Source organism: Lygodium microphyllum, chromosome 14 (genome assembly GCF_053477565.2).
Source record: "Lygodium microphyllum isolate KBCC chromosome 14, Lygodium_microphyllum_v1.1.10, whole genome shotgun sequence".
Lineage (NCBI taxonomy): Eukaryota > Viridiplantae > Streptophyta > Polypodiopsida > Schizaeales > Lygodiaceae > Lygodium > Lygodium microphyllum.
The window spans coordinates 151,045,796-151,069,464 of NC_141148.1; the positions used below are offsets into that span (position 1 = coordinate 151,045,796).

At 41.0% G+C, this 23,669-nt stretch overlaps 1 protein-coding gene across 2 annotated transcripts in view; it reads left to right on the plus strand.

The window, feature by feature from the left end:
* The window catches only part of LOC148026236 (protease Do-like 5, chloroplastic), a 44,605-nt gene that overhangs the window by 15,204 nt on the left and 5,732 nt on the right, over positions 1–23,669 (plus strand). For both annotated transcript variants that reach the window (XM_087693531.1, XM_087693530.1), the window contains exons 2-3: positions 7,419–7,559; positions 7,673–7,735. In XM_087693531.1, the coding sequence (XP_087549657.1) occupies positions 7,419–7,559; positions 7,673–7,735 (204 nt within the window). The remainder of the gene's footprint in view (positions 1–7,418; positions 7,560–7,672; positions 7,736–23,669) is intronic.

Consider the following 23,669-nt stretch of genomic DNA (forward strand, 5'->3'; position numbering starts at 1 on the left):
GAGAAATTTTAGAGTTTCATCTCGCGAGAAAGACTGAAAAATTGATGCTGCCTTGCTCAAACAGCCATGGAAGCTGTCATCTACAACTTAGGACCACCGGAAAGATTATTGTTCCCTTCTATATGTTGTCATCTGCACCAGAAGGACCTTGGACTGTTGTCACATGCTCTTAAAGGGCTCCAAATTGCTGTCACTTGCTGTAGGACTGGTCCATGGTGGCTGCAAATCACATCAGCAGTATCTCCTTTCTCTTTAACAGTCTTCTCTTTAACAATGGCTGTAATAGACTTCCACCAGGCCTTAAAAACGTTTTTTCCACTTGCACGGGCAAGTTTTGCCAAATGGTAGTCTTCTAATCCCATTTTTCAGCATTATCGAACTTATTAAATTAATTTTCAGAATATTAATTTTGAAGATCCATTTAATAATTATTCTAGTGCTCAGAAAATGCATTTCACCAACCAATAATTAAATTGGCTAGGGCCAATTTGTCTTTCAAGTATCCTTGAGCAGTTATTGACTCTTAGGCTCGCATTAATTACTTAATTAATTTGTAGTCTCTAATGTCACCATTGACATTAGTAGCGATTAAGTTGGTCTAGACCAAAATTTGACACTGGGTACCACCTAGTACTTGTCAAGTATAACTTATTACATCTTTTGCCTTTGATACCCATTGCATCCTCAAGGTCCTTGGCTTGTTACCATGAAATAGCTGCCATGCGCATCACATGTGCTAAATAACCTTGCACAATTGATTAATATCTCTTAATCAAATGTTATGGACAAGATTAGAGCATCTCAAAATTTCATGTCCTTGTGACAGCTCGTCCACCTGACTGTTGTCGTTACAGTCATCTAGTCACAACCTGTGTGCTAGTGTGCAACTTCACTTGTAGTATCCACCACAGACTTGCCTGATGCCTATGGCACCCGCACTATGTCTCTAGTAACCACACGCTATCCCATACTATGATTGGCTACCTCCACGCTTGTTTGTTGACCCATTAAGTCTGTTTGGCCTAGCATGTGCGTTGTCAACAAGCGGCTCCCAAGTTGACGTTAATTTGTTACCTCAGATATATCCCATCACAAGGAGAGCCCATAATTCAAAGATAAGCTCAATATTTAAAAGATTCATTTAAACTTGAAATAATTTTAGTTCAAACCTGTGCTTCTTAGGGGACTATTCATACGAAATTAGGGCTCTTCAAATTTGAGCTTTCTTTCTCACATTTCTTTATCAAAATTTAGAGGTTTTCGACTGTGATTGAAAATTCTTCAAATTTCATGAACAAAATTTGGGGCTTTGTAAGTATGAGTCCAAATTCTCAAAAATTCTCCTCCGAATGTTTGGGGCTTTTCATATTGACGTCTATCTACATCCAATTGAAGCCTTTAACCACATGTCGAAGACTGCCCGAGTGCTCACGCCTTCAATATTGGGCGAAAAATGATCTGCTAAGTATCCAATATTTGGCGATGCCATTGCAAGCAATCAGCATTGATCACGATGTCCTTAACATGAGCATCGAGAAGGGATTTTTGATCTCGATAAATATTTTAAAAAATAAAAAATATAAAAATAATTAAAAATTAAAATATAAAAATGTGTGGTTGAAATTAGGCCCTAGCCATGCTCTCACATGTGCTAAGACCTTTCCATCACTTGTTAAATAATCGTATGGGGTCCTATGCTTGGATTTTGATTCAAAATGAGTTGTATTGTATTTCTTTTTATTTTCTTTTCTTTTGATTCACAAAGGAGCCATATTTGAGGGGGGACTCTAACCACTTTGCGCATGACCTTTGAGTAGATCCCGAAAGCTATACCCATGTATTTGGCCTCTAGCCATGTGCCCAATGCCTCTGGGCCACGTTGGCTTTTGATTAGTCTTTGGGCCATGCACACGCACTTCCGAATCATATCTTACATTAGGTCCTTGAGCTTTTCTGTACACCATGTCGTGACCTACCTTGTGTTGTATCTTCTTTACCTATGTATCTTCCTTTTCTAGAATCATTGTATAAGATTAGAAATTGCCTCTTCAAGGTAAGACCTTCCCTTTTTTCCTTTTCCATATGTTTTGTCACAGGATCAACCACCCATGATCCAAAGGGGAGATATGTTAGATTTATTTATCCTTGTGTGTGAACACACATTATTGTGTAAAAGTGTGGGTTTAGGTGTGAACACTTTTTACATCACTTAGTATTAAATAAGGGTTAAATGTGTAAGTGGATATCTTAGCCTATATATTCAGGCCCTATTACTTGTACTTTAATCATGCATTTCTCACTATCAATCAAATTTTCAGTGTGTGTGTGTGTGCAAGAGCTCTCTCTCTCTCTCTCTCTCTCTCTCTCACCTCCATGGAGTTCCATCTACCATAGCTTGCTGGTTACACATGCGAGCTCCATATCCAATAAGAAGAAGGTTTAGGTAGCCATATATTTTTAGCTAGAGCTCGGGGTTTTAGCTAGAGCTCCTTGTGTAGTGGGGTTGCAAAAGAAGGTTTAGGCTGCCAAATATTTTTATGTAATGTATGAGTTTTAGCTAGAGCTCCTTGTGTAGTGGGGTTGCAAAAGAAGAAGGTTTAGGTAGCCAAATATTTTTTGGAAGATATGAATGAAATGTTTAAACTTGCACAAAGCAACATATGGAAGACACAAAATAGAGCTAGAGTCAATGGTGATCCACATATAAGATCTCGAGTATTTGATGGAGGAGAGCAAGTGAATGTGAGAGTACTTGAGCAATCTGAAATCGTGAAAATGGGACTGTCTCCTATGTATTATGGACCATTCACAATACTTAAGAAGATAGATAAAATGGCATACAAGCTCCAACTTTGAGAGTATGCAATGGAAGAAGAACGTGAACACGAAGAGAGACTGCAATGAAAGAAGAGAATGGAAGTGATAAATGTGTATTGAACTCCAAAAGAATGCTGAATACAATGTGGATTGGTCAGTTGTTGGATGTAGCCCAAAGGGTTAGTGAGGGCATTGGATTAGATTGATGATAGAAAGTAGCACCGGAAGATGGAGGAGAGTCTTGAATGTTGGAGTATGCTGAACTTGCAATGAAGTATGAATAACCAACCATGTTCTGAATAGCCGAAGTGTGGAAATCCTATTTGAATAGCCAACGTGCTGGAAATTTGGCCGACCGCTGTGTGGGCATGCCAAAAATCTGGCCAACTACATAAAATAATGGAGGAAATACTGTTGCCATCAAAATCAATTGACCGTCTCATAAAGTTGGCGTAAATACACCCTCCAACCACTAAAAAAGAACTGCAAAGGTTGTAAACAGGCCTCAGCTAGTGTAAACACTAACAATGATTGAAAAAAAGCACATTGCAATGCATGCTCTAGAAAGAGCTGCCTCTGCTGTCTAAACTCATGAAGTGACAAATAGAGAATGTCGAAGCTCCTTGTTTCCTCGTTTGACTTAGACTAAGTTTCAGAGGTAGAAGATGACTATCCAAGACAAACAACTTCTACACCAACTTCCTAGCAGAAGTAAGATACATCTAGTTTTTCAATTAAACAAGCTAAGGAAAAAGCTAGGTGAAATTTATTATCTTGTCTCAAGGGGATGAGATAGTGGAGCTCTTTGACATGGTTTAACGGTGTGGTGCATGGCTTAAAGGCTGATTGAAAGCTAGTGTGGCTTAGAGACATTGGGCACATGACCAGAGGTTAAATATAGTTCATGGAATGTGCACGTAGACTGCTTCTTTACTACACAGGAACAGATTAGATCGATTGCTTTGATACCATTATTGGGTTTAGTAGTATGAGGTGAGAGAGAGAGAGAGAGAAAGAAAGAAAGAAAGAAAGTTATATTAACGTCTTCTAAAGACCAAAACTAGCCTATGAGACAAACTGTGATACAACTGATGAGGTCCAGCTATCCAAAATAAAAGTGCTGAATGAAAAGCTAAAAATTGGAAACTGAAAATACGGTGCTGTGAGTGTGATAGGTGTCGTGTATGTGTATGTGCATATGTAGCTCTGGTACTCCAGATAATGGCTACAAAAGGGAAACAAATGTCGGCTGTGATAGGGGAACAACTGTCGGCTGTGATAAAGTGGTGCGATGTGTATATGTAACAGATGCAGGGAGATATACTATCCTGGGATGTAGTAGCAATCGTCGAAGTCGCTAATAGCAGGTGATCCCTCCTGGATGCAGGATGTGGTACATCGGCGGTGGAGAAAGAGCAAACTGGAGGTCTGAGATCCAATGTGTCGAGTGTCGTCGGATCTCAGTCTGCTGTCGATGTAGATCAAGAATCCTCCGGATCTCCTGTCAGTGTGGCTGTGGGGTCCGAAACCCACGGATCCTCGTGCGGCGTCGGGTACGCTAGTCCTCAGCCTACTGTAGTGTGAGCCCGGAGGTCTGGCTGGAGGCTGGTACAGTAGCTCTCACTCTGTCTGTCTGAAAGAACTGTGTAATAGTCGTCTGGGTGGGCCCCTCTCTGACTGGGACCCACTGTGTGCTCTGCTCTCTGATGTGCCATGCCTCTCCCAGAAAACGGCCAAATGATCTCTGATCCATATCAGTCATACATCCCTGAAGTGAGCTGCTCAATGTGTATCTAGATCTCAACTCTTGAGTATGCCGGGCATTTGAGAACAAAATGCTCCTCACTCTCCACCTCTGATCTGCAAAGGGGGCATATCCTCTCCTCTCGTGGGATGCCACTGGCTTTGCCACTCTCAATCATAAGCTGATGTGATGATATCCTGAGCTGTCCAATAAGAACTCTCAATCGATGTGGCATATAGATTTGCATATATCTCGGAATCTCTATGAATCCCTGCTCTGATATGCTCAAGAAGTGTGTATAATAATGTGCCATCTTCGATGGCAGTGGCTGTGCAGGGCTGACCCATGTCCTCTGTATATAAATATGCCATATCTCTTGTCTGATGACTCTGTTCCTCTCAGAGAGAGAGAGGGTGTAAGTGGGAGCCTGAGTATCATATAGAAGAGGTGGGAGTCTATCAATGTCCAGCCCATGTTTGTCAAACCAAGCTCTAGTCTGTGCATACCATGATGTGGTATCCCCTGCTCGAGCCATCTCCTGAGATGCCATATATGCTCTGTATGCAATGCGATCTCTGTCCATATCCTGAAATTTGTGTAGGAAGCAGACTGTCTGAAATAATGCCTCGACTAGCATGGGCGGTGTGGCAAGCTCTGCTCGCACAATGTCATGTGGGACTGAGGCCTTGCTGCGAATCAATCTAGATATCATGATCACCTGAGGTCTCTCCATCAATGTCCATACATAATCGGCAAGGCCTGGCTCCCATATAGCTGCTCCATACATCAGTGCTGGAGTGACTAGAGTATCAAAGAGCCACCCCTTGGTGCGGGGCTCCTGGAAATGTGCCTGATAACACTGTCGCTCCATAAGAGCCAATGCTGAGTATCCTCTAGTGAGGCGGTCACGAGCTGCCTGTGTCATCGAGAAAATCCCTGAAGCTGCTGTAAAGGTGACTCCCAAATATACATATGATCCAGTGACCTCAATACTCCCTCCTGCTGCCATGAAAATACTCTGTCTGCGTATCTGAGCTGATGTATGGAATATAAGAACCTTGGTTTTACCAAGGTTCACTGTCATGCCTCTCTGTATGCAAAAATCATCCAATGCTAATAAATGCTGTTGTAATCCGTGAGCTGAATCTGAGACCAACACAATGTCATCTGCATATAGTAAGATATGAACTGTGGCTCCACTGAGATCTATACCTCCACCGGCTCGTTGTTGAATAAACTCTGCTATCTCGTCAATGTATAGCCCAAATAGAGTCAGTGAGAGTGGGCATCCTTGTTTCACACCAATGGTGCTCACAAGGGGATCTGATATACCTCCCGGGCATCTGACTCTGCCAGTAAACCGCTCATATAGTGCATAAATACCCCACATCATGTCATCATCCACCCCCAGATCAAGTAGGCGTCTGAAAAGTCTCTCTCTCGGAACCGTGTCAAAGGCTTTGCGGAAATCCACAAAGCAACAATACAATCTCTGTTTCTTCACTCGTGTCTGGTCGACCAGACAACGGAGAGTGAAGATGTGGTCTATGGTAGAAAATGCCCGTCTGAACCCTGCCTGTCCGGGTGCGCGCATGCACTCTCTTTCTGCCAGCGTGATGAGCTCCTCCTCCATCACCGTGCCATAAAGTTTGGCCAAAACTGGCCCAATCATGATGGTCCTATACATGTTAGGATCCATAGGATCCCCTGACTTGTGGATAGGTACAATGGTGTGCTCTGTCCACGAGTCAGGGAACCCCTCAGACAATGCACGGTTGAAGAGGTGAGCAATGAGTGGAGCCAATGTGTCTCTGCCATATATAATATGCTCTGCCTGAAGATCAAACTGGTCTCGAGCGAGCGAGAGAGAGAGATAGAGAGAGAGAGAGAGAGAGAGAGAGAGAGAGAGAGCTCTTGCAAGTACACAACAAGATGAATAGATTGATATGATAGCTGTTTATTGAAAGTACAAGTGATAGGGCTTGAATATATAGGCCATGCTATGTAGCTAACCCTTTGACCCTTATTTAATGCTAAGTGGTGTAAAAGGAGTTCACACCTAAACATGTACTTTAGTCTTTTACACACAATAATATGTGTTCACACATGAGGATAAATACATGTAACAAGTGGAAGGATTGCTTAGAAGAGAGTTCAATATGGGAGCGTGTAAGTACCATTTAGGAAAAGTTTCCCACTTTCTAGTTAAACCTTTCTAGTTCTATTTTCGAGGATGAAAACAATTCTTAAGGGGAAGTGTCACGTAAGTTAAAAGTGTTAATCAATGTGATATTTATGGGAAAACACCTAAAGGAATTGTGACTTGTGTGGATTATAGAATATAAATGGATAGGGTTCACGGTGCATGATTACCAAGACAAGTGAAGGACAAGTGTGACCAAGTTCATAGGCCATTTAAAATATGTAGGTTTAGCCAATTAATGTGCGCGCATTAAAGGGGCTAGAGCCAAGTTAGTGGGTGTGTTGCAGGTTAGTGGGTGTGTTGCAGGCATGCACATGTTTACCAGGGCTTAAGTCACAGCTTAATAAAATATGGCCATGTTGTGGCTAGGAGGTGAATTGTGCAGCCTCACACACAATTTTCTCGCTTATCTCCCCTGTTCCACTGCAGAAACCCTTAATTACAGATCAGATTAGCAAGCTGTTTTATCTCATCTATCAGTTTGGGTAGTTTGGAGGCATTCCTTGCATTTAATGGTTTTCTCCTGATGGAAAAAGAAAATAGGTCCTTTCCAACAAGGGTTGGTGAATTAGCTTTTCACTCTTTATGCTTGCTCACATAAATCTTGTACAGAATGATATTATCTCATAATTACTTGATTGGTTGATCATGCAGGAAGCAACAAGATCTGTGGTTTGCATAAAAGATGTGGAACTGGTGAATGCCGGAGCTGTTACTGCATCATCCTCCACCAATGAAGGAATAAATGTTGAAGGGACAGGATCTGGGTTTGTTTGGGATACATTTGGGCACATTGTAAGTGTCTCTTCAGCTATGCTAATATATGCTTCCTTTTGTTAGTTCCTGTTGTGAATTCACTAGTGATGATACCTTAGGGCTCTCACGTTGGTTTTTGTGATCTGATGAAGGTGACGAATTATCATGTAATATCAAAGTTGGCAAATGACATCACAGGCAAGCAGCAAACACAGGTCTGTACAGATTTTTATTGATCTTTAGAGATAGGACTGGTTGAATGTTCTTTCTCTGGACGTAGAGAATATTTCTGTAAACCACGTGCAAGAATGGACTTTAATCAATTTAGTTTATGTGAGCCCCTACTGTCATCGTTTTAAATTCAGACTCTGACCTAAAGTGAGAAATTTTGCAAAATTTGTGATTGCCACCAAAGTGATTGTTTAATCAGATCTCTAACTGAATATGCTATGTATCTGTAGTATATTTTTGCTTTTAAGGCTCGAGATGAGATAATCTAAACAAGGGTTACACAGAGTTTATAAAAGGAAAATCAATTTGGTTTGTAACTCAGAGAGGCCAGAACGGCAGGTGGTTTCCCAAAAGTTGGCACTCGTCCCTCTGCTTTTGACGTGTGTGATCTCTACTAACACATTAAAGATCCATTTCTCTGGCAGTAAACACAGGAGCTAAAACCGGAAATATATGGTACCTGTCTATTGCCTTTCTTGTGTCATTTTCTCAAGGAAATTTTAAGTCAAGTAACATTTCTAGAGGTCCTTGTCACTTAGGAGAATATACAGCCAGTTCAACTTTTTTTGCAATAGGCTCTTGACCCTCAAAAAAGCTTGTATAAAATTTCCCTCCAAGATATGTGTGCTAATGTATAGTGTCTTCAGATTCTTATGCTGGGACTTGGCCTTTAAGCTCCTCAAGTAAGAGTACATGCACTGTTTGTATCCAAAAGCATCTCGTTGAAGACGCAAGATATAGGCGTGCACTTGTTAAATATGCATATGTGGGAGAGAATTATATCTAGGTGTCTTTGAATGTCTTTCACATAAAGGAGGCCACAAACTGCTTCATTTTTAGCATACAAAGTTGAAAGTCTTAAAATGAAAGTTGAGACTAATAAGCCAAATCTTTTTGTTACTATATTTTGTCAGTGATGTGTGTGAACACACTTAGGACCGTTGGGGTACTTCTTTCCTTCTTTAGGAGTTTTTTTCCCTTGGTCTTATATACATATTGATTCACTTTAGGGCACACTAAGTCTTGTAAATATTCTCTATTGATAGCTCTTGATACACTTTGAGTTGTGCACTCTTAAGTTTCTTCTTCTTCTAGATGTGTACTTGTATTCCTACGACCCTAAATCCAATAATTGGTATTAGAGTCGGCTTTGATCTCTCGGGCAGAGTTGTTAATACCCTTCACTTGATTTCCTAAGATTGGGATGAGATTTGATGGGCGTTCACAATTCAATAAATACTAAGGTGAATCGATAAGGGCTCGGCAATTGTAGGTCTTGATTTAGGTTGGTTTTAGCCTTTGTTTTTACTACTAGTACTACATAGGCTATTTCATCTCTTTATGCAGAATTTTTAATAGTAGTTAAATTTGCAGGTAAGAGCCCTTACAATCTCCTTTGTATTGTCCTACATAGCATAGGTTGGTTTTGTGCATATTTTTCTATATACAAACAACTTTTACATCAAATATAGTCAATGGCCATGGTTGATAGTAATGATGTATTTCGTATGTTGACTATTGAGGTTAAGTTGGATGGAACCAACTATTCACTGTGGGCTTTTATGATGCATCATGCATTGGTTATAAAGGCATGGAATTGAAAGATGCCTTAGTGATGTTTTAGAAGCTTTTAGTGGAATAGAAACAATAGTAATAGGTGTTGTTGAGGATGTAGTCGATTCTAGTTTTGCTCTAGTTAGTGCTAGAGTGCCACCACCACCTACTCTTGAGTAGATTCACTGAGATGGCAGAGATGGAAAGGCTCATGCTTTGATTGCATCATTTGTTAAATGTACGGTGATTTCACATATTGGCTCATGTAAGATAGCTAAGGATGTTTGGGATATAGTTGCATGTTCTTATTAATGAAGAAATGAGGCTTGTGTTACTTACTTATGTAAGCAATTAGAGAGTGAACATATGGATGAAGGTGACTCCATGAACAATATTTTGACAAAGATCAAAGATCAAAGATTTTAAGAAGAAGTTGATTGTTGCTAATGAGATTTTACTAGGCAGTTCACTTGTGTAAACATTTCTCAATGAAGAAATACGGCCCATGTTGCTTGCTTGCATAAGCAATTAGAGAGTGAACATATGGATAAAGGTGACTTCATTAGTAGTCTTTTGACAAAGATCAAAGATGTTAAGGAGCAATTGATTTTGCAGATAAGATTTTGCCAAACAGTTCACTTATGCAGATTGTTTTCTATGGTCTTTCGGATTCTTATTAGAGTTTTGCGTCTACTCTTCATTTGATGATCAAAGGCAATATGAATGCTTTGTCATTTGACTAGTTGGTTTATGTTTTGCTACAAAATAGTCTTGATAAAATAGATTCATTATGCATGTTGCAGTTTACGCTTTTGTGCCTAGTTTGAAAGGTAAAAAAAAAGTTGCCTTTTCTACTAGCAAACAAAAATATGCAAATGCTGGTCAAATAAAGAAGGCTAATAAGAATGAGAATAAAAATGAGAGTAAAATCTATTGTAAGTATTGTAAGGCGAAAGATTATGCCATTAAGGATTGTCCTAAAGTGGTTGTGAAAGGTAAAGGAAAAGTTGCCTTTTCTACTAGCTAGCAAAAATATGCAAATGCTGTTTAGATAAAGAAGGCTAATAAGGATGAGAACAAAAATGAGAGTAAAATCTATTGTAAGTATTGTAAGGTGAAAGATTATGCCATTAAGGACTGTCCTAATGTGGTTGTGAAAGAGGCTAGTTGCAGATGCTTCTTCTTTTAAGTCAGAATCTTCAAATGTTGTGCAAGATATAGAGTGGGTATTTAGTGCTCAATGCTATTATGACCCTTCTTTATATAATTCTTGAATGTCTATTGTGGATTTAAATATATGTCACTTTGTTAGTGGTGCCATGAAGCATATTACTTCTCTACGTAGTTTTTTCACTTCTCTTGAGCCTGGTCCTAAGAATAGGATTGTAATATGTACAAATAACTCCATTTATCTTATTAAAGAAGTTGGAAAAATTGTACTGATTGCTATTAATGACAACACTTTCACACTTATGGATACTTTGTATGTATTAGAGATAAAAAAGAACTCGTCGTCAATTTTTGTATTTGCCATGATTGGCTCGGTTGTGAAGTTGGGTGACAGATGTATAGTTTATGATCTCTTGAGTGGTGACGCAATTATTGTATCCGGTTTGCTATGTTGTGGGCTGTATAAGCTCAATAACTATGGTAAATGTGTGGAAGGCATGGCATGTGTAGTTGCAGATTCATAGGCAGTTTTAGATGCAAAACTTTCGCATGCACGATTTGGTTATGTGGATTTTTCTAGTTTGCTATGCTTGCAGAAATCTGATATGATGTCTTCATTGCTTACTCTTGAGGCATGTCGGAAACACATTTGTCAAGGATACATATTGGATAAAATGCAACATGCTTCATTTTTAAAAGATGGTTCAATCAAAGATGTTCGCAAACTATAGGTTGTATGTAGTGATATTTGTGGTCCAATGCAGAGATCATCTTTTGGCAATTGCCTGCACTTCATGACTTACATTAATGACTACTGAAACCAACCAATTGTTTTAGAAATGGGTAGTAATTTACAATAATTACAATTTCAAGCACTAGGCTCCAATTTTTGAGCACACCTAGACTAGTTGATAAACCCTAATTTTTATTGTAAATTAGGATTTAGCAATGGAAATTCTTCAATCGTACCCTCTTGGGATTGAATTTAGCTAAGATCTTGAGGAAAGCTATGAATTGGCTAAGAGAAAAGAGAGGAAGTTGAAGAGAGAAATTTCAAAGTGTTATTGCTAAAATTGGCTGAAATCCAATGTTGCCTTGTTGTGAATGGTTGGTTGATTGCAACCAAACCCACACTAGAGCCCAAAATGCAGTTGCCAACCTCTAGGATGGTTAATCTTGCGGTTGCCAAGCTTTGGGAGTCCTTGATCAGCTATTGCATGCCCCCTATGCACTCTCCAATGATTGGAATAACCTCCAAAATAGACACATGCAATAGCTTGGTCTCTATCTTCCTCATTCAACTCTCAGAATGCTTAAATGAGGTTCCATTAACTTCCAACAACCCTTTCCTCTCTTGCATGGGAAGGTTTTGCCAACCTTCTAATTGCATTTTTAAAAAATTTTCAGCCCAATTAAATTAATTTTTAGAATATCAATTTTTCATTCCAACAATTTTGAGCATTTTTTTTCTTGAATTGGTATTACTCAATTAATTAATGCCTAGTTTCTAATGGCACCACCACTGACATTACTAGCTAATGAAATACTTTGGGCCAAAATCTGTTACCAGGTACTACATGGTACTTGATTGATATAAATTATTACAGCTTTTGCCTTTAACACCCACTGACTTCTCGAGGTTCTTGGCCTATCATTGTGACTTAACTACCTTGCACAATGCATATGCACCTTATGAAGATATGCTAGGGTTTGCACTGAGGAAACGCAACATGTATGACCAAGAGTGAAACACAAAGACTCAGACAGAGACAAGCAAAACTCAAATCCTAAATGCAAAATGCAAAAACTCAAAACTCAAACATAGATCAAACACAAAGAGAAGAAACTTTGAAGTGAATGAATGCTGTAAATGAATGTAAGAGTGTATAGAATGTGTCACGAGGACATGAAATATTATTGATTTGCTTAGCATTTGATTAAAAGTTAATCACATGCGCTAATGTTACTTGCACATGTTAGTTGCAAGTCAAATATTTCGTAGTGTGGGACCGAGGACCTCGAGATATTAGTTGATACCAAAGGCAAAAGTTGAACAAGTTTTGTTTGACAGGTACTAGGTGGTATCCGGTGTCAAATTTGGGCCTAGACCAATTTATTAGTCACTAATGTTAGTGGTGACATTAGAGACTGGGTTTTAATCAATTAATTACTGCTACTCTATGGGTCAATAACTACCCAAGGATACTTGGAAGATAATTTAGCCTAGCCAATTTAATTATTGGCTAATGAAATTAATTTTTTGAGCACTAAAATAATTATTAAATTAATTTTCAAAATTAATATTTTGAAAATTAATTCAATAAGCTGGATAATGCTAGAAAATGGGATTAGAAGGTTGCCACTTGGCAAAACTTGCCTATGCAAGTGGGAAAAGCGTCTTTAGGGGATGGTGGAAGTATATTCCAGTCATTGTGAGAGAGGAGGCTGTTATAGAGAGTAAGGAGAGGTGGTTTATGTGATTTGTAGCCACCAGAGATCAGTCCTATAGCATGTGACAACGGTTATGGAGCTCTTCAAGAGCAAGTGATAGTAGTCCAAGATCCTTTTGGTATAGATAATAGCATACAGGAGGGGGTAGTAGTCTGTCTGGTGGTCCTAAACTGTAGGTGACAACTTTCATGGCTGTTTGGACAGGGCAGCGGCAGTTTTTCAGTGTTTCTGGCGAAATTTTGAAATTTCTCTCTCTATAACATTCGCTCTTATCCCCTAGCCATCTCTCAAGTTATCTCAGCATTTTCTAGTAGTTGAGCCATCAGAGGAAGAGATTTCAGTCAATCTCTGTTGTAAACCCTAATTTACAGCAAAAATTAGGGTTTAACAGCCACCTTGGGATGTGTGCTCAGAATTGAGGGCTTGGGACTTGAATTCCAATAGCTGAAATTGAGGAATTTCAGGGAGATTCAAGAGGCCAGCCAGCCAATATCAGATTTGGGGTTGAATTTGTGTCTCTCAAGGAGCAGGGTGAAGGCCAATCCCCAAACAAACAAAGGGGAAAAATGGTTTGGAGGCTTGCTGTGGTCAGTTTTGACAGCAAGAGGTACTTGGATTAGTAGAGGAGACAGAGGGCCTCAGTTGCACTCCTTCCATTTGCAATATAAGATAAAGAAATACCGCAAGGGGTGCTAGTTTTGGGGCCAACCAAGTGCCCAATGTCCAAGATTAAAGTGATAAAGTGTGCATTTTCAGTTTATGTGAATTTTATGCTTGCTATAATTAGTACTTAATTAGGTTATTTATTGCTCTATCAAAGGAGGAAGGCTGGTTTCAAAATGCCCGAGGGCAGAGTAATGCAATGTTGAAGAGTGACGTCCATTGGAGATGGATCCGAAGTGCTGTGCCCACTAGTCAATTTGCAGGAAACTCCAAATGCTGATCATCAAAGTGTTAGGGAACTAAGGCGATAAGAGGAGAGGTGTTTGCTGATGTAGACAGCTTGCTGGGTAGCAAAAATGCAGTTACTACAGCAGTTGGTGGGAGAGACAAAGACTTAGACAGAGACAAGCAAAACTCAAATCATAAATGTAAAGTGCAAAACGCAAAACACAAAAACTCAAAACTCTAGTACAGAGACAAACATAGAGAAAAGAAACTTTGAAGTGAAATAATTCTGTAAATGAATGTAAGAGTGTATAGAATGCCCAAGGGCAGAGCAATGTAGTGTTGGAGAGTGATGTCCATCGGAGATGGATCCCAAGTGCTGTGACCACTAGTTGGAGTGCGGGAAACACCAAATGCTGATCATCGGAGTGTCAAGGAACTGAGGCGACAATAGGAGAGGTGTTTGTTGATGTAGCAATGAGATTGTGCATACATGGCTTTGGAGAAAAGAAGTAAGATGGAAGTGGTATGTAATTCATGCCAGTTTCCACTTGAGGATGGCCGGTCCGAAGTGGATATTCCATCGTGCCTGCACGATCGATAGTTATGTGCATCGAATCTAAAGGAGGAAACTCAGGCTTACCTTGAATCTACTACTAGGCCTTATACATAAGAATGAGATCGTACTTAGTTAGCGGCTGAAATCTCGTTTAGGAGAAGATCCACCAATCGCCACGCATTAGGGGCTGAAAAACACAAGTTGAGTTGGAGGCTACAGAGGTTGGTGATGGCTAAGATGTCCAAATGTAGCAGGAGGAAGGGTGCCAAGCTGTAGGGCAGTAGTAAGAAAATAGTCGCCAAGTATCAAGGCTAATGAAGAGGATGTGGTGATAGTCATGGAGGTTGGACAGCCATTCGAGGAAAGACTGATGGCTGAAATTTGCATTGAAGAGTGGGAAATCTGCGCAGAAGGGATGAAGACTGGGGGCAGCATGTCTATTTATAGATGTGGATGGACCCTCCCAAATTAGGGTTTTAATGAATCTCTCTTGAACTATGCACTATTTTTGTTTTTTTCATTAAATAAGCATGTTTTAGGGCTGTTTAAGAGGCTAATCAGCAAGTAATGCATTTTGAAGCTCACATCCTTCTCTCCCCAAAGAAAATCGACTTGATGGTGCAAAGTGGTCCCTTTCGTTTTGCAAAGTGGAGTGTATCCTTAACATCTTCAACTTGTGGGGGTTTATTACTACCCCAATCCCGTCTAGTGGAGGCGGAGGATTCTTGCATTGGTTCTATGATGGACCGCCAAACATCTTTGGGATTGTCTCAATTCTAGAGTGCAGTCTTCTCTTTATGTGTTCTCAAGATTCTATCCATGTGCATGTGTAGAGACTTTGAACTGCAACGGAGGTGTGGACGAAGCTCTCTTCTCTCTACCATTAGAAGACCTTTGCCCACCGTATCACCATAGAGAAGAAACTCCAAATGCTTTTGGTTGATGATCCCCTTTCTATGTAGGATCATATCAATAGGATGGAGGACATGTGGGACGAGCTTGTATCCCTTTGTAGGACATTTTCATTAGAGGACATGGTGATGATTCTCTTTACGTAATTGCCATCTCTCAAGTATGATGTCTTCTACACCAACTTGCTTTCCTCCAAGGTTGGGGAGACTCTTCAATGGGCAGAGCCAGCTTTGCTTGTTTTGGAGTACGAAGAGCGACTTAAGGAGATTGATATCAGTGGGTTCAACCTTACTAAGGCTCTTATTGTAGGTTTATGAGGGGTCAACAAGAGGAACAAGAAGGCCACAAATAAGAAGAAGAAGAAGGTTCAACATTTGGAGTCTTCCTTGGGCCTTGACATAGATTCAAAGAAGCCTAAATGCCCACACTACGGAAAGGGCACTCATCTTGAGGAGGTGTTGGAAGAAATACCCTCACCTTTGTTTGGGAGCAAAGGATAGAGCTGAAACATTTGAGTCCTCCTCTACTTCTTCACCAACTGTTAGACAAGTTTGTCTCTCTTCACCTCCATGAGATGGAGTTGCCTTCTGCATTGGCTTTAGTAAGGCCTTGGCTCATTAATAGCAGTGCTTTGAGACATATAACTCAAGGAGATTTGTTGCAAGATCTTCATTCATCAGAGGGTTAGCCATTGCTGGTGACATTTGTTCGGTGCCTATTAGTGGTATTGGCACTTTGTTATTATTATTTGACCGTGTATGGAGCTCTATTTTGAAAGTCCTCCATGTTCCGAACTTGGGCTTCTCACTCCTATAAGTTTATGGCCTTACTAGACTTGGTACTTGGGTTGTCTTCATGTGAGCAAGGCATCTTTGTTAAGGAATTTTCTACAAGAGTTACTTTAGCAACAAGTTGGCAGGAGAAAGGGCTATATAGACTCTGTTCCCCTTCCATTGTGCAAGGTCCTCCAAGGTAGACTTCCATAGTCACACCCGCCCGATCGTGCACTGTCTTTCCCACAAGATCCATCCCATCCCCCCTGATCTCCTTTGGTGGTTCCCTCGTACCTTCCATCCCTTTTAGAGGGGGATGATATCAATGATGCGGTTGTAGATTGCTTGGTCCCTCATGTTTCAAAGGAGAATTCCTAGGATCGTGAGGAGCTTGTTCACTGACATACTTCTTCAACTATGGCACTTCATTTGCCACCCTTGGATCGATTCCATCTTCTTTGGCCTTTAGCCACATCCATGATTTAAGAGGGGGTGTTAGCAATTGTGTGTCATGCACAATCATCTCCTGTATGTGAGCCTAAGTTATTGGCCAAAGTATGAAGTAATTGCATGATTAATTGGTAGAGAATGAAAGATAATGCAAGAATTAATTGATGCATAATAACTCAATCACAAAATGAGAGATGATATACTAATGAATGAGAGAGAGAGTTCAATGCCCAAGGCGATCACAATGAATAATGACACTTATGTGCTAATGTGGTAGAATGTGCCCTTTAAAAATGTAACTCTAAGTGGCTTAATCATCATATTAGACCCGAAACCTAGTGTCGCTTAGTGTCTAGGACACTAGGGGCAAAAAGTGCATTTAATGATATTTTAAATGCCATAGGGAGACGGGATTATGGATAAAAGGGCATTAGTGTAGCCAATGAGATGGCCTACAAACCCCCCTCCATGGAATGGATAGACTCATCTAGGAACAATAACGGAATCCTAGAAAATAGAAAGAGATATAAGGTCATTGTTGTACAAGTTTATCCAAATAGATATATCAACTTATAATAGTACAAGAGTATGACTGATCATGGAACTATTAGCCTGCCATTATATTATGTTAGTTTGTCATCTCTGAGTGATGAAGGTCTTGGAGCTTTGATTTCCTTTTCCATTCAGCTTAGTGTGCATTTCTTTCGCAGTCAGTGTTAGTTGTGTTCACACTGCATAGGCAGCCACTTTTCCTTGCTCTATTAGAGGCTGCCAGTCTTAGATGATTGCAATCAAGCTTGGAGTGCCTTTTTAGCATTTTCTTCACTAGACCGGGCTATTGAGAAACCCTTCACCCTTCACCCACAGTTTGTGTTTTTGCGTTTTTGCATTTTGCGTTTAGGATTTGCAGCCACAAAAAGGGGCGCCATCCTAGATTGATTGTGCCTATTTATAGGCCACTCTCTCATTCATTCCTTACGGTTGATTCATTCAGTTCGTCACCTCTTCTCTCCAGCCTCTCCACTACCCTCACACCCCTTCAAGAGGACATTGCGGTTCGTGGTTCGTGGCTGTCATCATCATCTTCCTTGTGCTACAGCATCCTTGTTCCCTTGTATCACATTCACTCCATGATTCAGATCTTCATCATTCCTTCTCTCTTCTCTTCTCTTCTCTTCTCCAGGTTTGCCGAGTTCATTCCGTGTTCCTCCCCGCAAACCCTATTGTCTCGCTAGTACGTCATCTTTTGACATGGTATCAGAGTTGGATCTGCTTAAATAGCAACAAAGATCCTCCACTCCAATAAAGGCAAAGACCAGTGGCAGGTTCGGTATCCACTTCTTTTCTTCTTCCACTGCATCAATATCTCGTTTTTGCAGGTTTCAGGTGTTTTCAGCTTACTGTCCACACCCCTTTCGCGGAGGACATCGCAGCCTCAGCTGTCCCTTGCTGTCATCTATAGTCTAGCGTCTGTTTTTAGACCTTTCATTCGCAGTTTGTAGCTGTTTACAGCAAAGCGACTGTTGCTGATAACTCTCCATTCAGAAAACAATCTCTCCTGCAGCCTATGTTTTTAGTCTTTCTCTCTCCTCACCTGCGTTTTTAGTCTTTCTCTCCTGCAGCGTGCGTTTTAGTATTTCTCTCTCCTCACTTGCATTTTTGGTCTTTGTCTCTCCTGCACTGTCGTCTACATCAGATCCAACCTTCCTTGGCTGCGTTTACCCATAAAGATCCTCCTCATCAGAGAAGACAAAGACCGGTGGCGAGTTCGGCATCAACATTTGATTTCTCTATCATTTCCACTGTGCATTGGGAGATATCATTTTTCTCCCTCCCACCCTCCCTTCTCCAGTTTACCACACCAGTACCATGGCGTCTCCCCCTACAGATCGCTCTTCTACTTGGTGTTCCTACTGTGGCACGAACGGTCACACCACCGATGTTTGCCGACGTTGACCTTTGCTCCCCATACCCCCGGAGTATATGCGTCTCACACCAGGGACTCCTTGTGCCGCCTCTCCTTTTTGGGCCACAGAGATCGTTCTGCATTGGCTATCAGAGTTCTATGCTGAAGGCAATAAGACACATCCGATATGCACTAAGTCCTTTTGAGCACATGGAGGATCGATTGGCACTATGACCTCCTGGAGATCGTCGCAATGCCAACGGCAGTCTTCTCCCACTTATTTTCAGGTACAGTGGCTTTCACGACCTATGGATTTGTAGTCCCCTCCATCGAGAGATAGTGATTGTTTGATACCGTCTCCTCGTCAGTCCGCTCCTTCGAGAGACAGTGGCTGCTCGACTTCTTCCTCTTCTTCGGCTACCCAGTCCACTCCACTGAGAGACAACGATTGTTGCCCACCTCTTGCTCATTCTGAGCCCCACCCTTCCCCACCCTCAACTACTCAGGTTTGAGAGGCTACTTCTAGGAGCTCTTCGGCACGACCAATGGCACTTCCTTCGTCATCAAACATTTTGGAGTCCGTGATCCATGAGTTTTTGGATTCCCTATCAACTTCATAGGGGGATTCAGAGGGGGATGTTATTTCTTTGCCCTAAAAGGGGACATCTAATTCTTCTTCGACTTCAGCGGGGGCCCCTCCACCTCCCACCTCAGAGGGGGAACCTACTCTACATGAAGTTCTTCACCCATCCTCTACTTTCTTGGGGTGGTTGTCTTCGACTAGTCATCTCTTCTACTGATACCCATGATCTTCAGGTATCACCTAGATCGGGACCTTGGAGGTTCACAGCCGCGACTTGGTGACAAGGCCTTTGTATTCCTTCCAACATGGATGCATGGAGCTAGTAGCTTCTCTCCCAAGGTTGAGTTTCGGGTTCTCTAGTTCACTCTGTCTACTGTTCTTTACTGCAGGTTACCTTTCTGGTGGAAATCTTGGATCTTAGGGATCCTCTACATCTTCTTCCTCCTCCTCTTCTTGCCTTGGTCACTTGGTCAGCATGGAGCCACCTCCCGAGATCGAGTATGAGCATATCCTTATGGTTCTCGGCACCACATAGAGTCCGACATTCCTCCTATACATTGCATGTTTTCATCATCTTTGTACTAGGGTGCGTGGGCAAGTGAACAATTTCCCCACGAGGGACACTGTCCAAGTGGCACCTGCTGCATGAGCATTCTTCAGGTTGTAGCATTGCATCTCCACCTCACTCTTCTCTTGTTCCTCTTTTTGGGCTTGAGAGGGGGTATTGAGAAACCCTTCACCCTTCACCCACAGTTTGCGTTTTTGCGTTTTTACGTTTTGTGTTTAGGGTTTGTAGCCCTAAAAAGGGGCGCCATCCTAGATTGACTGTGCCTATTTATAGGCCACTCTCTCATTCATTCCTTACTGTTGATTCATTCAGTCCGTCACCTCTTCTCTCTAGCCTCTCCACTACCCTCACACCCCTTCAGCAGGACATTGCGGTTCGTGGTTCATGGCTGTCATCATCATTTTGTGCTACGACACCCTTGTTTCCTTGTATCACATTCACTCCATGATTCAGATCTTCATCATTCCATTCATCAAACTCTCTTCTCTTCTCTTCTCCATGTTTGCTGAGTTCACTCCGTGTTCCTCCCCGCAAACCCTACTGTCTCGCTGGTATGTCATCTTTTGACACGGGCTGGTTGGCCAGTTTTGGAGTTGGCCATCTGCATATTTTTAGTGGTAGTTTGTAGTCGGCCAGATTTGGGGGCATTAAGCTATATATAGTCTACACTCAGCATGAGGCAGATTATCTTCTTTTGCCTTTTATGGGTTGCACACTCCATCTCTGTCTTTGTCTCTGGTGTTGCCATCATCTTCAGCCTGATCTGATGCCCTTACTGACGCTTTGTGCTACATGCAAGGACTGATCAGTCCATTATTGTATTCAGCTTTCTTTCTAGATTAAGTGCAGATTTCTCTCCCATTCATGCTGTCTTTCTCTTCTCCTTTTCTCTTCGTGTTCATGTTCCCCTTCCATTGTGCACTCTCATAGGAAGAAATGGAATCAAACTGTGGCCAACAAATTGTACATGCTATCCTTTGTTTGAATGGAAACTTTGATTGAAAAAATGACAAGAAACCATAGAAAATCATAGCCACAGCCATATCCTATAGTGCACATGGCACAATGAATGCTCATGGCACAAGAGAAACCATAGCTGAAATGGAAAGATAACAAAGATATTGGCACTTCAAGAGTCTTACACTTTCATGAAACTTCATGGTATGTGGATATGAGTATGCACCCTCATGTGGTGGGAGGAAGAACCTCAAGAGCTCCACAAAGGAAGAAACTCACAAATTGAATGTTCCAATGATGAAAAAATGTGCAACATACCTAAGTTTCCCCCCTTTAATACTAAACTCCAATTCCCTAGGTTTTGTTGGGGGTAAAGACGTCTGTGCCTAGTCGCCTGTGTATTACTACATTGATAGTATCTGCACACCTGTACATTGTAGGTGGCAAGCACCCATCACTGTCACTTCATGATTTATTCTTTCAGTGACATTTGAATAAAGGAAAGGTTGGTCACATATTGTGACTGTTGGAGTTCCCACATCTTCTCTCTCTCTCTCTCTCTCTCTCTCGCGCGCGCTCTTTCCACCATAGCTCTTGCTTCCGCTTGCGTGGTTCCACTCTGGACTCACTTCCTTTAGTTGGTATCAGAGTCAACCATTCAAGGAGCTTCTTCATCCTGTACTTCAGCTCGGATTTAAAGCTTCAACTCAAGGTTTCATGGCAACCATTGTTTCTTTCTCTCGATGTATACATTGAGTCTTTTCTTCTTTTGGCTTGTTTCAGCTTGCTCTGTGCTTGTTGAGGAGTTTCCCAAGGCTTAGCTGAGTGGTTATTGAGCTGAGGGGCAGCCATTTTATCTATTTTGAGTGGATATAGAGCATGTTGTAGAAGTCATGGATAGTTATGACAGCTTGACAACATTGTCGTATTTTGGCCATAACTTTTGCATACAGTATCAGATTTAGGCGTTTTATAGCTAGAAATGAATAGTGTGACAAGATATACAAATCTAGGCACTCACAGATTTGATTCTATGCAGTTTTTTACTCTTTATTTCACACAGAACAGAACATTCTGTTTTGTATAGCAAACAGTATACTCCATAATGCATGTTTGATGCTTCGAGGATGCTATTTTGGGGCCCGGATGGTGTGTTATGCTTTTGGGCTGATTTGAGCACACATTTGGCTGTGTTTTCTTAGAGATTTCATCGCTGTAATAATAGGGCTGAATGCCATTTATCTGGGAAAAGCATATACCTCTTGTTACTTGATACTTCCGAGGCTTGGTATTGATGTTGAATGTTCTCTTGACACTTGGGGATGCTTGACACATGTCTTAGAATGCTTTTGGGCTTTGATTGAGCTCACATTCACTCAATTTTGACAGTTATATCCCTGCTGTTCATAGTGGACAACAAGCAGTTGTTTGATAAAGATTATGCTCATTATGCTTTGAAGCTACTCAGGTACCACATATTGGATACACTGACACTTCAGTTGTCATGTATGCCTATGTTTATATTTATGACATGCTCCTAAGTTGAGATTGGGGATGCTTGACACATGTCTTAGAATGCTTTTGGGCTTTGATTGAGCTCACATTCACTCAATTTTGACTGTCATATTCTTGCTGTTCATAGTGGACAAGAAGCAGTTGTTTGATAAATATTATGCTTATTATACTTTGAAGCTACTTGGGTACCACATATTGGATGTGCCAACACTTTGGTTGTCATGTATACCTATGGATATGTTTATGACATGCTCCTAAGTTGAGATTGGAGCTTGGATGCTTTGACATTGGCTGTCATTTCTTGTCCTCGGGTACTACTTGGACGCTAAGTTAGAGTCTTGCAGACTACTTTGGTTCAATGCTTCTGGATGTATGCTCTATGGATCTTGGATACTCCGATGTCATTCACATGCTGTTCTGAGCTTGATTTGCTCGTGTGACCTTCAACTCTTCCTTCAGTGGAAGCTATTCACCTTTATGTACTGAGCCACATTGGCACTTGGATGTACTACAAAGTATTTGGTTTATGCAACTGAGCTTAAGCTTATTATAGTGAGATTGTGGGACTCATTGTGATGTACATGCTCTCTTGATATTTATTGGATGCAATTACTCTATCATGGGCTGATTTAATCTCTTGGCTTGGACTTGGTACTTATTGTTTGTTAGGGTGTTGTTAGTAGTATTTATATGCTTCTGGGTTATATATTGAGCTTTGCTCAGTGGGTTATGTATTTGATAGCTCTCTTCATTTACCCTTGAGACCTACCCTGTGCATGATGTCTATGCCTATTGCATGTATGGTTTCTGACACAGTGCATTTGTGACAGTCTTTAGTGCCGGTTGTTCCTGGCTTCTTTCCTCTTGGTTGCTCGCAATTGGTGGTTGGCATGTTGCTACAATTTATTGCAGCAACCTGTCATGTCAGTTTTATGCATTCTATTTGAGGGCAGTCACCTGGACTTGATAGTCTTTTGCTTACAGGTTGTGGACAGCTCATTACTTTGGCAGCATCTCCAGTCTCCTGCTTGATTTAGCAATGGTTTGGGGCTGATTTGCAGGGTATTACAGCAGCTTGTCTTGCCCTTCTTTGTACTTGCTTGGTCTCATTATGACTAGTGGTTCTCGTAATAGTGCTATCTTCAATATTGAGAAATTGGATAGGACCAATTACAGCTATTGGAAGACCCAGTTATGGTAGGTTTTAGTGCAAAAATTGTAGGTTAAACCACTCAAAAATGGGGATGCCAAACTAAAAGCATTGCAACCGAGAATTGGGATGGACTGGATGAGCTATGCAAGTCCACAATCATTTTATCACTCTCTAAGTAGGCTCGCTACAATGTTATAACTGAAAATCAGATTGCATATGAGCTTTGGACATAAATTAAGAAGGTAGAGCATCGTTAACGTAAGTACAATTCAAGCAAATTTTTGCATTGAATTGGTTGACAAGTATCTTTGAGGTGGACATTATGACAACTTGGAATAAGCTGGATGCTAAGGAATGTAAGAATTTGGAGCAACATAATAAGAAGTTTTGGGATGCATTGTTGCCTATTACTTCTTATCGCCCCATACCCCTTCATGAGCAAGTGGAAAAATATGTTTGTGGGCTGCCCAAAGGAATTT